A 19,350-nucleotide genomic window follows, 5' to 3' on the forward strand; every position below is an offset into this window, starting at 1 on the left:
TGCCCAGAACCCAGGAGGTATAGAGCCCTGGGATGGGAGAGGTCAGGTGTCAGAACGGGAGTGGGACAGGAGACAAAGGCCCAAGCAGGGTCTGTCCTGTCAGTGGAATGAATTTGTAGTTCGTAGTTATCATTGCGTGTTCGTCCGATAATAAAAGAACCATTGATTCTGACAACGTGCACAAAATACTATAGTTACTGTAATCTTTCTCCTACAATTCTTAAACAACGCCATGTAGTAGGGTTGATACCTAATAATACAAAGGTTATGTTTTGCCTCGATGGCTCGAGAATGCAAGGATAGATTGTCTTGATATTTGTTATGTCTTGTCTTGCCGTTACTGCGCACACTCTTGTTGATGAGTATTATCGCAAGTAAGTAGTGCATCCTGCTCATAGTCGTTCCAGTTCCTTAATATCATGTCCAGTGTCCAAAAAATCATAGTCTGTATCCAATCCATGTCAGTATCCAAGGGAGGAGGGGGTCTTATTTCCCTGCTGCTGTTTAAACTGGACCTGTGGCCGCAACCACCGCCTCCACTTCGTCTTTGTGGAGGTTGTTCCAGTCCCGGATGGTTCTGGGCAGAAAGGACTCTGCCCTGTACAGTGTTCTGGTCTTAATCCTTGTGAACTGTTCAGTGTACATGCGGCGTCCACGCGGAGGTGCTGGGACTATCTTGTCCCTTATGACCGGACACTCGACGAGACCATCTCTGATCCTGCAGAACACCTCGAGCCTTTGTGTCCTGCGTCGCTGCTCAAGCGGTTCCCAGCCCAGTTGTAGCAACATGCTACCCACACTTGACTTGTTGTGGTAACGGTTCAGCACAAACCTAGCGGCCCGTCGTTGTACCGATTCCAACCTGGCAATACTCTTCTGGGTGTACGGGTCCCATACACTGGACGCGTACTCTAGGAGTGGTCTAACAAAGGCTTTGTAAGCCTTTTCCTTAATACTGGTAGAACTAATTTTCAGGTTTCTTCTGAGGAAACCTAGGACCCTGTTCGCTTTGTTTGCCATGTTGTTGATATGGTGATCCCACGTACCATCGTGACTCATTGTGACTCCTAGGTACTTTACTGTGCGGACTGTTTCTAGGGTGTGACCATGTAGTACGTAAGAACGGGATAGTGGTGTCCTACTCCTGGTAACCGCCATGGACACGCACTTGGCTGGGTGGAACTGCATATCCCAACTTCTCTCCCATTCTGCAAGGTGTTGGAGATCTTGTTGTAGTTGGTCTTGTTGCTTGCTGTTTACTACAACCTTATACACTGCTGTATCGTCCGCAAACAGTCGAGCCAGTGCTGTCAACTTCTCTGGTAGGTCATTTATATATGCTAGAAATAGGCAGGGACCTAGTACAGAGCCTTGCGGGACTCCAGACCTGACTTCTACGAATGAGGAAAGGTGTCCGTCAACCCGGACCGCCTGGCACCGATCTTTGAGGAAACTGTCTATCCATGACAGCGCGGTACCTTGGATACCGTAGCGTCGGAGCTTGTGGATAAGCAGACTGTGGTTGACGCGGTCAAACGCCTTTGCAAAATCCATTACAAGGACGTCGGTCTGCTTTCCACTTTCCAAGTTGGTCGTTATCTCCTCTGAGAAGTCCAGGAGCTGGCTCACACAAGAACGACCTGGTCGAAATCCGTGCTGACTGTCATTCAAGATGGAATAGGTTTCAAAGTGTCGCATTACAGAGCCAACCACAATGTGCTCCATAATTTTGCATACAATACATGTCAATGATACGGGTCTATAGTTAGCAGGGTTATATTGTTCTCCTTTTTTGAAGATTGGCGTGACATAAGCCCTCCTCCAGTCCTTTGGGACTGACCCCGTTGTTAAAGAGGACTGAAAGATGACTGTGAGTGCTGGTGCTAGTTCTGTTGCAAGCTCCCGCAGCACTCTGGTACTTATACCGTCTGGTCCTCCTGCTTTGTGAGGATCAAGTTTCTTCATGAGTTTCCTCACACCCTCGCAGTTGATGTTTATATTGTCCATTGCTGGGATGTCAGTGTTTTGCATACCAGTTTTCTGTTCAAATTCTTCATCAGTGTATTGTCTACCCTCCCCAAAGACAGATTGGAACTGGTCGTTTAGCAGTTCTGCTTGCTCCTGAGGGTTTGAGGTCAAATGACCATCCTTTTTGAGTGGTGCCACGCCCACATTGGACGAGCGCTGTTTTTTAATGTATGTCCAAAACCTCTTACCCGGCTGACCAGCCGCTGTTTCTTCGGTAAAGACTGAGTTCAGGTAGCTCCAGTAACTCCGGCGAATCTGTCGCTGGATAGTGTGGCGTAGTACCTTCACCTCCTCTCTCAGTGAGGCCGATCCGGTTTTCTTCATCTGACGGTATTTCCTATTCCGTCTATTGATGAGCTTCCGGATACTTGGCGTGACCCAAGGCTGGTCAGTCTTGGTCCTTGCCACTTTGTGTGGTATATGCATCTTAACTGCTGCGAGTAAAGAGTCTTTAAAGGTAACCCATAGCTCTTCTGTTGTAAAATTGTCATGTTTTCCCTGAATTTCTGTACTAAGTTCTATGGCTGCAGCTCTCAGACTGTCCCAATCTGCCTTATTGTACAGGGGGATCTGGCGTGGAGATTGTTTCTTTCTCCTAGCACTGGTGCTAATTTCACAGTACGGTATACAGTGGTCTGAAAGTCCAGGTACCACCTCTACCCGGGGGACCAAGTCGGGAAAGTTTGTTAAGAACAGGTCCAAAGTGTTGGCTTCCCTAGTTGGTTGCTTGACCATTTGTTCTAAACCATTGTCATACAGCATACTAAGGAAGTCCTGATGAAGACGGGGATGAGGTGCCTTTGGTTTTAAGGTGGTTGTGGTCCAATCCCATCCGGGGAGATTGAAATCACCCCCTATGAGAAGGAAAGCATTCTGTAACTGAGATGCCCTCTGAAGTGATGTAGCCAAGTGTATCAGACTAGGCTCGTCGCCAACGTCCGGTCTGTAAAAGGCAGCAACATAGAGGGCTCGCCTACCTCTCAACTTGATGCGTACCCACAGGAGTTCGCAATTGTCCACCTCCAGCTCCGGGGCTGCAAAACTGTCAATGTTGTTGTGGACGGCAATCAACACACCTCCCCCACGTCCACCTCTATCTTTCCTGTATACTCTATACAAATCTGGGAAGAATTCCGTACTTGCAATCGTTGGATCTAGCCAAGTCTCTGATCCAATGACTATATCAGGTTTTAGACTTTCCAAAAGGTGTGGAAGTTCTGATCTTTTTGAGCTAGCTGACTGGAAATTAATATTCAAAATACGTAAAGGTCTATCTCTCCACTTGTCTTGTTGGCTACTTCTTGAGGGAGTAGATGCATGTTGAGGTTTGAACTGAAGATCAGTTGGTGTTTTACAGGAATTTAGGGACGAATCATGAAGTGATGACCCCGACCAGTCAATTCCATGTAGATCAAACACAGTTCTACTGTTGGGACTACCACATATTGCGCAATACCAATGAATGTTTGAGTCTGCCAACTCTTCATAATATTGTGTGTCAACACTCTGGCAATGTCCGTGGAACCATTGGCCACATTTTTCGCATTCTATGCCACGGTCGTTCCATGAGACACGGAGGTCACAAGTACCACAGACCCATGAAGAATGGGACTGTGACTGTGAGGGGGGGCTGACTTGAAAGGGTGACTGTCTATGGGGATGGTCCATTGTTGGACTGCCATTTGTCTGTGGTGGATATGAAATACTCATGACGAACGATATAAGGTATGGGAAAACCAGTCTCCAAGTAGACATAGTATGAGGAGCGTTGTATTTTCTTCCGAACTAGGGCCTGTGTCATTTGGAACATGTAAGCACCCGCCGCCCAACTTTCGAGTGTGTACCAAACGCGTACGGACTTGACCCCGAACACGCAAAGTTCCTTCCCTTGGATTCTGTAATATTTGTAGTAACCTGTGGCTCGTCCCACCACTGAAATTAATTAATCCCGCGGCTTTTCCCACCGCATGAAAAAAGGTTGTATTAATCATGGAATAATGTTTGTATCTCTCCGGTTCGATAGCATACAAATTTTCAAGATGGCGTCGCTTCGGCTCACATGGCGTGAGAACGATTAGATGTTACGGAGTTAGAAAACGGCACTACGAGCGCCCATTAACTGCACATAACGTTCCAGAGTTACCTTGATCGACCGCTAGCACTTGTCTTTTATGTCCGGGAATATGTCGGTATGTATTTATAAAATCTCCGAAATGTTAACTTTTGTCGGTATGTATTTATAAAATCTCCGAAATGTTAACTTTTGGCACCTAATTTGCATGATTATCAGGAAAAGTTTTTAAAATATGTTATATTGACACTCTCACGAGTGACATCTGTCAGTTGACAAGACGGGAAACACCCCCGTGCTGGCAGGGCCTGTCGCCAGAAGCCTTTGGCTAGCTTAAAAGATGATTGATGTATTGAAATGCTTATTATGCAAATCAGAATATAATTTGCACAATAACTGGGGACATTGTATAAACTTGAGCAAAACAAAACCACGCTCCCCGTCATCGTTGTTTCCGTTTTGAAGAGCTGACCTAAGTGCGAGCCAGACAGCATTCGTTCAAACATTACTGCAATTGAACGTCCTGCGAATCTACATAGCTGTTCAACAAACCCTATGATTTTTTGTGACCTTTAACGAGTTCAGAAGTTACTTCAATCGAAGAATACTGTGAACACGGCATTAAAAGGTCCGCCAGCACAACGACACACAGCCCAGCTCTCCTGTGTGTATAGGGGGAAGTTTCAAAATCCGTTGTATTAACTCTCCCACAAGTATTACCTGTCAATGTGCGGTGTACATTTTGGTGAGCTCAGATCCCTCTACGGGAATTTGCACAAAATCGGGGAGTAACGGCAATTTGTACACGAAGAAATTATTATCAATCCCGCCCACAGCTCTAAGGCGCCAATGTCTCACACTACCAGGCTGAGCAAACCAGCGTTGTCATTTCTTTAAATATCCTCTTCTTTTAGTGACGCTGCCTTGCTTATGTATGATGTTTAACCAGACTTTTTGAATATTCCTTGTCTATTGTCTCTATTTCAATAGTGTCTTGAAAAGTGTCGTCTTGGTAAAATGAATTAGCTAGGTCTCTAGCTATGTAATCACCACGGCTGTCTATAGCAAACTGAGGTTTTCAAGTTTACGTCAGCCGGATTTATTCGGTTACTTTATAGTACCTGCCTGCTTTATAAGCTTATTATCACATAGCCAGCTGGCGTCGACCAATCAGAAGCCTCCATTGCCCATGTGTTATGACGCCATAACACACCCGTGATCATCATTCCTCCCATTTTGTAGAGGGGGAGGTTATCTTTTTGTTAACATTCGTACATGTATAATGTTTATTTGTTCCCAAAAATGTTTACTATCTTAGAATAAATCAAATCTTTTGTAAGCATATGACAAAATAGAATAAACTATTTCAATACAAGTCAAATGTAAACGGGCGGAACTGTAAGTAGAGCCGCCCACAGCATTGTCAGAAGGACACCCAGCAGGGAGAAATGTTGATAATAGATACTAGATTTGAAAAATATTTGACATGCCAATATTTCAATGTTATTAAATATTATCTGTGGAAATGTTGGTTTTCAAAATGAAATCTATCATCAAAAAGGACGAATGTAAATTCTGAAATACATTCTTAATAGTATAAGGGATCTATGCGTCATGCAGGAATTGTCTACTCTTATATGGGTCAGTTTGGATAGGCTATATGATAATAACGTTATTGACCCGCCAATTCTTTGGTGTATATGGTGTCATAACGCCTGGCCATGTGCTATTTTATTCGGTGGTTATAGCACATGGCCAGGCGTTATGACACCATATACACCTCGTTGTGGGTCATTAAACCTTAATTCAAGGGAATAAAACTACGGATGAGAGATAGCAAAGCCTATAAAACAATCACCTGGACAAGTCGGTTTGCGGTACTCCCAGATGCTTCCTTTAGTCCCCTCCAGGCATTGGACCTCTCTGGGAGCTCCGTACTCTAGCCTGTACCCATCGTTGCACGAGTACGTCACCCGTTCTCCGGTAAAGTAGAATCGTTTGAAGGGACTTCTGTTGCCGTTCTTTGGAGGGCCCCTATCCATGCAGGTTTGGACATCTTCGGGGTAGTTTAATAAAAAAAATGCAATGTCAGAATTGATAACCTCTAAATAGGGCAGCAAAAACAGAAAAAAGTCATCAACCGTTTCCAACTCTATTGGACGTTTTCACAAGGAAGCTGTTACCTTAGAGACAAAGAACTGAAGGTAAAATAATATTTTAGAAAGTACTTGTGTTTTTAACCAACTGGCATTTATAATTGATTATAGCTACCTTAAGCAGATTTTAATCACAACGTATCCACTTGTATATATATTTATACACTACATGTTTGACAGTGAAGAACTTAAAGATAAAGTTACTAACAGTCGAAACAATCAGAGTACAACTCTTTTAATACAATATAAAAGAAAAATATGATTTAAGAATGTCATTTTCATTTATGTCTTTCTGGAAATAAAGTCTGTTCTGTAGCGCATCATCGACCAAACAAAAGGAACGTACCACACGGTATGACGTCACATTCCTCCTGGCTACCGTCTTCTGTCATGCAGAATGGGCGCTGGAGACCTGAAGGGTTGCGGCAGTAGTCCTTGTCAAGGTTAGCCCAAGGGTACGACTTCGTGTAGTAATTAGCTTTGGCAGCTGACCACTCGAGACATGGTGCCCCGGATATAGTTGAACTCCATGTTCCACGGTAGTTTATGCCAGTGCCGTGGTAGCACACTGAGGAAGAGCATCCGATTTCTTTAGATGTTGATAAGACTCAGAATGATGCGATTTAGAGATTTAATCTTGCCAAAGGCAAACGTACCTTCAAATGTGTGGTTTACAAATAGTCAGCAGTTAAACAATGCGTTTTGATGATACAAAATGATTCCTCTCATGACAATAAAAACTTGAGCGAATATCCCTTACTGAGTTTTTTTACCGAGGGCTTTCCATGATGTGTCTAACAAGAAAAATGGTATGCAAAGGAAGAATCCTGCAAGCTGTGGAATAAAAGGCTTACATTTAACTGGACTAGATAAAATGTTGCTGACGCTTTATGAGAAATGGTTTGTGGAAGTTGGTAGTGGACTCGGACAACCGCCTGACATTACTGAGTAACATCTCTGAGACAACGCTAAATGTACTCTGGTCATATATAGCAATAAACAATATATAATAATCATGCTAACAATATGTAATGGCGAACCCCGCGATCCAAGAAACATCATCGTATATTTATCAGTCTAGTCAGACAATACAAGATACACAGTGGTGACTTTACGTCTGACAAGCTCATTGAAAAAAAATTAAACCAACCTTCCGATTATCAGGACATATTCAAACAAATTGAATGTGCACAAATATGTCAGTGAGCTATGGTTAACAAAAAGGTCGCAGGATGCTTTAATTTTTTGTTGTTGCAAATATCCCCCGCACCTTTATCTTTATCTATTTTCAAATAACCAATAGCAGCTTGTGAAACAACGGACGAGGAAACTTGAAAATATGGCTTTAAATAACGAGAAGCGAGAAGATCATGAAAACCAGGTAAACGACAGAGAGAGAGGGGGTGGACACGTCCAATCTGCCGTTCCATCACCTAAGGGACATTTCAAGGAAAGAGGACGGACCGAACTTGAACAGGTGGCCAACACTCTGTTATCTTTAAGATGCCGAAAGTAAAATATATAACAAGGGCCATCGTATGCGCTATGTCAGAAAAAAGCAAATCATGCTTGTATAATTTAAATTAAGATGTCCTTTCACGTTCTGATTTGTATACCTTCGTTGCCCTTTAGAGTTGGGTCAGGGTTCAAGCATCCATGTTCTGATGTTGGAAACACATCACAAGATGGCAACAGGCCCTTTATCCAGTCATCAGCCGTGGCGAGCACTTCTTCACACCACGAGCGGCATGGTAGCAGCTGCGTGCCGCTGTGGAAAACCACCGAGAGTAACATTTTTATGATAAGGACGTTCATACTTTGCACATAATTTGTACACAATTTTTACTTACAATCATATATGCTGACAGAATATTAGCTTGACAATTTCATACATTCTTATTGTGTAACATAAAGATAAACTCTTACAACAGCTAGGTTAAAGAAGATTTATAAAACAACGCCAACGCACAAGAGATACATACTTCTCTCAAATTTTGTTAAAAACTCACATGCATGATGTTGCATTGTCAGCATTAAGAGACAGAAGCAAAGAACAGTTGCCTCCAGCGACATTGCACCGTGGGAAAATAACGGCAGATAGAAACTCTCCCATCTGTGCGTGGTGTTTCCCTGGTATGCTGATCGAACTGTTTAGCAATTCAGCAAGAGAAGAATTCTGTATGCCGTCAAACGTCGTCTGGTTCAACTGGTTTGGTAACATTGTGAGCCTGTCGCCAAGTGGGAAAAGCTCGGGAACTCGAAGGCAAACTGAAAATAATAAAAAAAACATCAAATATCATTCTATAAAACTTTTACATATTTAAGTTCTTATTATCTACATGGAAAATGGATGTATTGTTTCCAATTTGTCTGTTTGCTTGTTTGTTTGTCTGCCCAAGTATCTGTCTTTTCGTGTTTCCGCAACTTTGTAGTCAGCGTAACTTTATAGCATCTTGATAAATTGAAATTATATTTTGACAGATAAAGGTCAACGTCAATTATGGGACTCTTGGCTGATTTCGTTGCATTACAGGAGAACTTCCAGATAGTAGTGTATGCCAACTTGTTCTGGGACTGCTGGGCGTTTTTTTTTTAGATTTTCAAAGAGGGTAATTGAAGAGAGAAAAGACAGAATGGAATTCTTATTTTACAAAATAGGACTTTATTTACGTAATTAAAAAGAACACTCATCATACCAGTGTATGTTTTGTCATGGGCATGCTATGTACGGGAGTTGTAGATGACAGATAGCTTGTAAAGTCAAAACGAAGCTGTATAGGTTTGGCAATTGATTTTGAAAATGCAGGGCAGTTTTTGTTTTGAAAAAATTGAAAGGAAGTGATTTTCGGATTTTCATTGTCGGCGGTAGGCTGGGAGAAGCCTGGTCTGTTTTGAATCATATTAAGAGTCAAATTTCAAAAAAAAACACCCTGACCAATACTAACTTACTCTCAAAGACTAGCCAGCCAGTAAACCCATTCCAGACCTTCCGTCCACAGACGAATGTTTTGAAATTTTCCAACAACGAGTACTAGGCTGGTGGATCTGAAAACCGGCCGACCACTGCTGACCTAACGCCCGAGACACTCTCAACCATGGTTGGGGGAAGTAGGGAGGCTATGTGTAAAGCCCGTTTACACATAGACGAAGGTTAAGGACTATTTTGTGCCCCCTGGTTTGACCTTAGTACTGTAGCAAATCTTTAGCTTTTTGTATCTTTTGTCCTGGGCATAGAATGGTCTTGATTTTCTACGGCAGGTAGCTATAGCTTTTGATATGAGGAAAACGTGATGTAGATTTGGAGCCCCAAAGCTAGATATGCGAAAGGAAAGGTCAAATGACATCCCAAGCTTCATCTTAAAGATCTACTTAGTTGATGAGGCATGTAAAACCATCTATCACACTAAGCGCATAGTATGAGTTTGTACAGAAGAATGCCCTCTGATTTAACAACATCAGAAAAACGTTACCAGCCAGATACATTAATCTTAATGTGTATTTACTTCACTGCCTCGTACCAACAACTCACCGCAGGCTTCTTCGTCGCTGCCGTCTGAGCAGTCCTGCGTCCCGTCACAGCGCTTCCAGGACAAGATGCATGTATATCGGTGTCCACAGCGATGGTATCCCAGGGGGCACACGACCCCTTAGAAGGTGAACAAAACGTTGATAAATCTATAGCATTAAATTACTGTATTCTGTTGAAGAAATTAATGAAACCACCGATATAGTAATCACATTCACCTAGAAGGTTATGTTTCTGTGCAGTTTGTGTCTGTCTGTGTGTCTGTTATCACATATACTCGAGAACCTGAGGATGGATCCTACTGATATCCAATACGTGGGCAGGGGTTTGGAAAACAGAGGTCAAGCTTCCTTATGTGCTTGACTAGCGACTTTTTAAGGTAGTGCAGTGGAACTGACGTTCTGGACATGCCAAGGTCGTGATATCTGAGTGCGATATAAAGAAAGCTTTCGGGAGACAAAATCAGTGGTGTAGGATTAAGGCCGAGTTTGCTTCAAATTTGAAGGAAAAAAACTGTACAAGAGATTGACAAATTGATTTTTGGTATGTACATAGCTTTAGAGTTGATTCCTATGACAAATATACTTATTATAAAAAAACAGGAGATAAATTGCATTTTATGATAGCAGCCCCAGAATACGATATTTGATATGTAACTGAGAAAGAGATAAGATATCAAATATGCAAATAGAAAACATAACATATAAATTTGTACATAAATATATCTATTTGATGTGCAGCCATGAAAGGTGCGTTTTCACCATTGAAACGAATGGTACAGCCTCATCGGGTATAAAGTATTGCGAAAACATCATGGACATGTTGACAATTATTACGTTCATGACGCTGCGGGCCGGGGAAGATGTATTGAATGGCGAAATACTCCAGCTTAGAGACTGAATGAAATTAATTATTATATCAGTCCGATCGCGGATCTTGAGCTCAAAAGTAATGTAGTAGCATAACGTTGTGTATAGGCTACATTTCCCTCGACCATCGTTACACATCATATAAAGGAGCACATTAAAAGCAAACGTGACACAAAAACACACAAAAGATAACCGGAGGTTCTCCGGTAGTATCAAGGTCTCACGCCTCTTTCCTCCCAAGCTCTACCGGAATACCGAATATAATTACAATCCATTCCGCCTCTCTTATGTTATGCAAACCCAAAGGCACGCAAAGAAACAATACCTCAAGATTTCATAGGGATAAGAATACATCACGAATTAACATTTTTGGATAGAATATGCGAAGCTGCATACCATATGTCAGCTGGCAGATGAAGTTGTGAGCAGAGGAGCACAGCTCTGGACTCCAGCTGGATGGTTGGAGTTCGTAGAGTGCGCAGTATTGTCCGTCCAGATGTTCATCAGGTCCCCGCGCAGTCCAATGATTCCAGTCAGCATCGGCGTTATGTGGAGTCCCATCTTCCCACATCCAGTCACCTTTCTGACCGTTCAAGCCAAACCAGAAACGTGAATTGTGATTCACTGTTGCCTTCATTTTTACTATTAAAAAGATGTCCACGTAGCTCTCCTTCGGCATGGCCAAAAGCCCCCAGTCATCTGCACACGCCCGTCGGGCCTGGTTGTAGGTTTTGGCCTGGGTGTACGTCTTGTAGCATGCATGCCCATTTGGGGCGTAGCCAGTAGGACAACCTGTGATAAGTACCATACCAGTCAAAGCTGCAGATTTAAAGTTTGCCTACAAGTACTGAAAGTAAGTTTGCTAGTTTATCAAGGTCATAAATAAGCTAAATTAGCAAGAGGGGCTTGAAGGCTCTTGACATTGACACCTTCCAGTGGGACGACCTTGCCAATGACTGACCCAGCTGGAGATTTACTCTGTCCAAGTAATCTAAAACAGGAGAATATACACCAATGACAAGCGGATCCGGACAGAAGATCTGAGTCAGCTTATAAATGTTCCCCATGTGGTAGCTATAGAGACTGGCATTCTTATATATGACGGTTAGTCATAGGCAAAGCTGTAGGGCTGATATTAATAATGATTTTAACATGATCAATATTGACTGAAGGAGGCCATACAAAAATATCAATTTAACTATGTAAGATCAAATATGACGTTCTGTGCTTTGCGTAGAAGTGAAGTATAAGTTTTTGATTAACCCTTGTCCTGCGGACCGCCTATATATAGGCGCTACGCATAATGTGCGGGTCCTGCGGACCGCCTATAAATAGGCGCTGGGGGTATTTCCGGCACGAACGCGTCTCACTCCCGCGTAACCCCCGAAACCCGGAAGTAACATAGTGTTGCCTCATTGTCGGGGTCAAGGGTCAAAATTATTGTTGCGCAATGCGTCCCAGGACGCATGCGTGATATGTTAATGAGGCCATATGTTAATGAGGCGGCCATGATGCCGTGTCGTCTGCTGGAATGTTTTCGGGGCGATATTTTCCGTATTTCTGGCGGCAATTTAGGTGTTTAAACGCCAAAATGGATCGGTACACGGCCGAAGACGTTCTAGAGGACATTTTCACGAACGATTCAGGGGTGGAATATCCTTTAACAAGTGAAAATTCCGCTGAAATCAGTGACAGTTCTGGCGAAGACGGGGAGTCACAACATCGGCCTCGAAGACATGTCGGGGCAAGCGGAGAGGGACCCTTACACGTTGCTGATGAACTTGAAAGCGGCGCTGACGCTACTTTTAGCCGTGGAAAAGCTCGGGGCACTTACCGTGGACGGCGTGGACGTGCCCGAGGAGGTAGTGGACGTGGTCGCTGGCGGGGAAGTGGTGCATGATTTCTATTGTGGGGCTGACCAGTCTCAGACTTTGATAGCCATATACTCACCTGTTATAATATCTGCAATTCGTATTATTTCTTTACATATAATACGATATATTATTCTGATGTTGTCAAAACTGGTCAGAAACGTTGTAGTCTTCATAGAAACCTGTGTGTTGATGCTATACAAAGGCATATGAAAGCATAGTGGAATAATGTACTTTTTATTGCTTTTTATGTCTTTATTATAATATAGCCTTTAGTATAGATTGTAACAACTGTATGTTGATATGGCAAGAAAGGTTAGACTATAATCTTTCCACTCATGTATAGAAAGCTAGAATGTCAATTGTTCTATGGCTACAGCATGAAGTGTACTGTTCTGTATGAGAGTGTAGATTTTGCTCAAAAGTGAGTTCAGCACCAAGGGCAGTCTACAACCATATACATGTACTCACCTGTTACAATACCTGTGCATTTTAGTTCTTCACATGTATCATTCTGATGTTGCCAAGACTGGTCAGCAACATTGTAGTCTTGGTAGAGACCTCTGTGTTGGTGCTATGCAGCAGTATATGGAAACTTTGTGGAATAATGTACTTTTTATTGCCTTTTGTATCTTTATTACCTTTGTATTCAATGATATTACTTTGTTTGGAATTCCAAAGATAATACCTGTTGTAAGCTTTCAGCTGATGTGTAGGAAAGTGATTGTAATAGAGGTAAAGAAAGAAGTATACTAATTCTAAATGGCTCAGCTTTTCTACAGAAAAGCCAGTTCAGCACCGTGGACATTGTATGGTCATAAACCTACCTGCTGAGATACCTGGGTGAACTTCTTCATCATAGATATAGCTCTGATGTTGTCAGGATGTGTCAGGAATGCTGCAGCTTTGATATTGGTACTTTTTATATGGTTCAGATACTTCAATACAAAAGATTTTTGAAAAAAGGGTTTTTTATTGATTTATTGCCATTATCAATCAATACAGGTAGGTGCAGGCAAAATTTGCAATATATTTCTGAAAAGTAGAGACTCTTAGCTTTGTATTGATATATAACTTTATAGAGTTATTTGTGGGCAAAGTATAAAAAAAATAGCAAAGTTAAAGCAGTACCCCTCCTTTAAATAGGGTCAAAAAAGCCCAGCACAGGGACTACTATAGGGTAAAAAAAGTCCAGCAGGACAAGGGTTAATAGTTTATGTTAAAATATTATCCAAGAGATGTAACCAATATCATTACGATAAATTTACAAAACAGCAAGAATTTGCAATTTCCTGGCTTATATGCATTTTTAGATGATACCTTCTAAAGGGACACAGGACATCCCATCTTCGAGCAGTCTCCAAGATAATTGGCAGACGCACGTCCGTCCCTCTGGATGTGCAAGACACAAATGCTGACATCCTCCATTTGAAGAGGCGCAAGCTGTCAAGAAACAAGCATGGGAAGCTTTATGTATCAAATGTATCCAAGGGTAATCAAAATAATCGTTTTGTCAGTTCAGGAGTATGAGATAAATACTGCAGATTTCTAGAGAGATTGTGTTAGAAAACGTACCATTGATGATATTGATAGGCGATCCCGGGGACACGTAGATTCCGTATGGAGTGGACAGATCATTGACCAAATCAATATAGCCATCTTCCGGTTTAGACAATCTAAAAATACAAATGGTTATCATTCTTTGAAATTATGCAAAAAAAAACTGTGCGCATCAACATATTGCACAAAGGAATGCACCCCGGCCCATATAGAGAAGAGGATTTGACGTAACGGTTCACCGGACCCCTTTACACTCAGTTTGCACAAGCTGAGAATTTAAGATCTGTGGCATACGAAATTATTTTTTTCACCTTTTGACTCGTAGAGTTCCAGAAGATATCCAGTAGATGTAGTCATCATCGACTGCGAGTCCCAGAACTATATTCTCGTCTTCAACATGCCTTCGGATTTCTTTGCCGAGTAGGTCTGAGCTGTAGATGCTGTGCTGATCACAGTAGTACAAACGGTTTTCTAAAATAGACAACAAACAATAGAGTAATAACAAATGTGCAATCTTAAAGACATACTCAACTCCAGAAGTGGGTGTTATTATCTTAAAACCACTTATTCATGAATATAAAATCAACCAAATTGGCAAAAATTAATAAAAGATAAACAAATAAATTGACCCATTATAACACAGGAATTGAGTGATATAGAAATGATGCCTTAAGTACTGTTTCCTACTAAATAATTGCTGACAGATATTGGGACGTCTACAAGATTTAACACCATCAAAAGGTCTAAGATCTTAGACGTGCTACAACAGGCAGGATGTAATGAAGACGAATTACGTCTTGAGGAACTACTCCTGGCAGGCACTAAGTTGAGAGTCCGTGTCGAATCAACCTACCTGATTTCGAAACAACAATAGGGTCCCTAAAAGTGACAGTCTCTCCCCAGTACTGTTCACCCGTTATCTAGCATCTGCACTATAATTATAAACAATACGGTGGCACTCCACAAGACCCAAACCTCCAGTATCACTACTGGGCATGCCATTGGAAATGGAATATGCGGGCGATGTCGATTTTATAGACAAGGAAATAGTCGCACTGGAAGGACTAGCAATCTGAAAGACTCAAACCTATTTATGAATGAAACCAAGACAGAATTCACCCATGTCTATTTAGCGGACATAATGGAAAAAAGAGCATGAAAAACAACTCCGAGGCCACGAGAAATGGAGGTAAGGTCAAATTCTTGAGTCTTTCCTCTGTAGCTCATTTGACATAGCAGCACGGTGTATGATGGACAATATTGCATTCAGGTCCCTTTGGAAAATCTGGATCCATCGATCAAAAATTCCTTGGAGAAAAAGCTACAGTTGTACAATGCCACATGCGTATAAATTAGGCTCTGCAACTGTATCTGGGCAGCTCCACAGACAGCAACAGACAAACTGGACGCATGCCATTGAAAACACCTACGAACAATCACAGGACATCATATCAATGGCCGGTCGACCAAACAAAGCACTGTAAGAGCTTTGTAACACATTCTCTTGGAGGTTGTAGGATTAGTGGCCGGTTGATATCCAGTGTGTTATTTGAAGGCGGAGCCTAACCCTTTCCTTACGCCAACATTTAACTCGACAAACTAAAGTCAGGTACCCATTTATAAAACTGGGTGGAGCGAGGAAAGCTAGAAAACCGACAAAACTGCATGCCTGTTCTTCATTTCGGAGATGGAAAGATATAGCATTTGTTCTTACCTATTGCGTGCTGTCTCACCTTTGTGGTTTATTTTGATCATGTTTGGTTCAGTCAAGTTACTGATGATGGTCATGTGGTTGGTGCCATCCATCGCAGCACGGTCAATTCGTTTCAAAGAAGAGTCTGACCAGTACATGATCCTGTAAGACGTAATCAGTCAAACAAGAAATGGTTGGATTTAAACAAAAGCAGGCGACGTGGTAACATAAGAGAAGCAGACCGGTGCGTTTGTTATTTGCGAATAAAACATAACATGTACATTGCACAACGCTTTATCATATCATCTTCACTATTCATGCCACATTTCAAGAGCTATTATGATAGTACTTCTCGGTATTCTCACGACTAACTTACGGCAACTATTTGTAGCGGGTCCCGGGTTGATTTTAAGTCGAGTTAAAAGCATTTCGGGGTCCCCGAAATAGCACGGTGGCCCGCAACGTGCCTCACAGGGTCACGCCCGAGAGTGCCCAAACAGCCCATAAACTACCTGGCTGGGCCCCTTTTTCAATTGTGACCGCAGCATAACCAAGAAAGCTAGAAGCTACGTGTCTACTAATGTATATTTTTCAAACAAAGCCCTATAAAGATTTTGTTGAGTGGTGAATAGGACTGTTTAGCAATAGCTGATCTTGTTGGGCTGAGTTTTGCCAGTCAATATATGAGTACTGTATACATATGTCTGCCTTAGGCTTAAAACATGTGGTGACGAGGCTGAACATGATTCTGCGCTTAACCTTGGACCCCATGGATAAGCTATCGGTTTGGAAACACGGCCTGACGGTGCAACTGGAGCCCCGGGCCGAGGCAAGACGCTTCCTTTACCGATGATTCATTTGTTCAGCTACGAATATGCAAATAGCGGGATATCCCAGAATGCCAATTGATTGCGCAATGCGAAGGTCTGTCTAGGAATGAAACCGTTGCAAAAAGTTAAAAACAAAATTCCTTTCCACAAACGTCAAAGACGTTATGTCGGAATCACCTATTTTGATTCAGACTGGAAAATTGGTTAATAGTATGCTCTTGATGGAAGGAAAACATATTATTTTGCTAAGTTTCTTCCTTTTCTTGTCTCTATTGACAAATATGGTCAATGGCCGAGACCAGACGCCTGCCACCATTGGGTCCAGAGAAATTAGCAGACAACATGTGGTATTCGGTTGAATGATGTAGCAAGTGGTAGGACAGAGGTGGAGGGTCACCATAAATATGAATGTGTTTAATCAAACTAGTTTTATAGGCTATACCTTTCTGCTTGCAAATTTTACCTCTTCAGTTTCTTCTTTTCCGGCTCCCACCTTTAAAAAACTGTCTAAACTATCTATTTGAAAAAATCACCCATTCTCAGGGTCCAAAGCGAGCCCAATTGGTCTCCCGATGGATGGAGACGTCAGAAGTATCCTGGCAAACGATCCGTTCTTCCGGGCTACTGAAATGGTTTGAGCCCGCCAGTCGGCCCAGTAGATGTTTTCTCCAGTGTGATCCAATGCCAGGCCATGGGCAACTGGAGAGTTTTTGAAGGTAGACACATCACTGTTAGAATTTTTATAGAGATTTTTTTTTGTTTTTACATTTTTATCAGAATCGATATACCCAATTCTATTCAGGGGGTTGTCCATAACCACGCCAACTTTGATGTCGCATAATTCCTGAACGGCTTATGCTAGGGCCATCAAACTAGGTCATTTTTCATAGAATTAAGATTGCAACAATTTCATATCATTTATGTAAGTTCATAATTTTCTGTATTGCCATGGCAAGGAGTTACTGACAGGCAAATTTCACAAAAAAAGTGCAGATTTCGCTTCTAACAGCGTAGTTTACAGGTTAAACCACACATATCTTTTTTACATTTTCTAACATCTGCTGATGTTACATTTTCATGTAACTTAAATGATTACATATCCATTGATTATGCTAGCTTGATGACTTCATAGGTTAAAACCCAAGATGGCGGGCCTCATCATTAGCTAAGGAGTCAATTTCCCCTTCAAAATCGTAACTACCTGGTATTTTTTAATACAAAAAAACAACAACATTCAACTAAGTTTTTTTGTCTATTTTCATTGTGTTACATTTTTCTTTGGGGTTATTTGCAGGAAAACAATTGTATTTGTGAACATTCAAGATGGCCAATCCAAGATAGCTGATAGAGATAATGACCGGCTATATAGTAGATGCAGATTCAAACACACACGCACACAAACACAGAGAGAGAATGACACACACACACACTTGCAGTACAACACCTGCATTTTTCATGGAGGTAATAAATCGGTCGTGCGTACGGTAGGACAGCTGATACTGCACTTACCAGCGTCACGTTGTTCTATAACTTTTTCCTCTCCGCTTCCATCACGACGAGCTCGTTTGATGCCTGGACCTTTTCTGTTGTCTCTAATAGTCCTAGTTGTCCAGTACACGAAATCAGCCATAGGATCAAAGTCCAGTGACAATGGCCCTTCCGGATCTCTCATCGGAAGCGCCATCTTTGTCCTGGAACTGACGTCAAATTGGACGATCCTATTTAGATCCTTCTCAGCAACCAACAGGAACGAGTTGCTGATGTTATGAAGACCAATTGAATCTATTGTTTAGAAAAACATACAATCAGAATTGCAATACATTCTAAAAACATTAAAATTTACATGTCATTGATAAAGTAATACTTGAAATCACGTAGCACCTTCTTCGGAGAAAATGTAACCTTCTTTGGTAGTGTTTTCAACTTATTGGGGTATATAAGATCATATCCACCGGTATAATTAATGATGATTATGTTATTTTCATAATCAATGAGAAACATATGTAATGCTTCACTCAAAAATATTAAGCATCATTTGAGGTCGTGGAATGCATGCAAATAAACCGCATATTTGTTTTTTGTATCTTAAAATTTCAGTGAACATTGTGTCATGATTCACAGGGACTCACTACCTCCAGATAAATCAGTCGTGCTACACGTAACGTAACGTTACCATTTAACGTCCGATCTATACGTTATTTATCCTAAAACCGCGCGGACAGAGCCAAATGTTAAACCAATGGGCAGAAATATCAGCTCTTCTAACAAGAAAAATGCATGGTCTGTAAGTTTTTCTCCGCCTGTTTAACGCTGTGCGAGCATGTATTCATACTGGGGTTTATGGTGTAGAATTGTGCTAGGGTAACCCATTATCGTCCACGTCAGCCTTTTCCCTTCTAGCGCTATGCTTGAGGAACATAGACAAGAAAAAAATGCACTGTAACTGTCAAAAGAAGTCTACAGACAAATGACAGTAAAGTCACTATGTTTGTCCATCCGCTTGCCTGACGCGATGGAAGAATGCAATGTGTGTTCTGAATTTCCCCGACATCAGCAGCACGTGGCGTTCACGTGATAAACGCATGGCCATTATGTCATGCGGGACAAAAATGTATCATCTGAGCGGGGGTCGCTAGGGGGTATCAAACCTTTCTAAAATTGGCAAGAGTTTCAAACCTCGAATCACAACGGATAGTCTGAATATCAAAGAAAGGTTTGACGTCAGCTACGTTTAAAAGATACTAGC

The 19,350-nt window shown here is 41.8% G+C and overlaps 1 protein-coding gene across 1 annotated transcript; it reads right to left on the reverse strand.

The window, feature by feature from the left end:
- Positions 1–504: 504 nt before the first annotated feature.
- Positions 505–2,454, reverse strand: LOC136420335 (uncharacterized). Its single transcript, XM_066407183.1, has 3 exons — positions 1,841–2,454; positions 1,479–1,660; positions 505–1,208 (listed from the first exon to the last, which is right to left on the reverse strand). Exons 1-3 carry the CDS (start codon positions 2,452–2,454, stop codon positions 505–507), a joined length of 1,500 nt encoding a protein of 499 aa, XP_066263280.1.
- Between the last annotated feature and the right edge of the window lie 16,896 nt (positions 2,455–19,350).

The sequence above is a fragment of the Branchiostoma lanceolatum genome, chromosome 15, assembly GCF_035083965.1.
Source record: "Branchiostoma lanceolatum isolate klBraLanc5 chromosome 15, klBraLanc5.hap2, whole genome shotgun sequence".
NCBI lineage: Eukaryota > Metazoa > Chordata > Leptocardii > Amphioxiformes > Branchiostomatidae > Branchiostoma > Branchiostoma lanceolatum.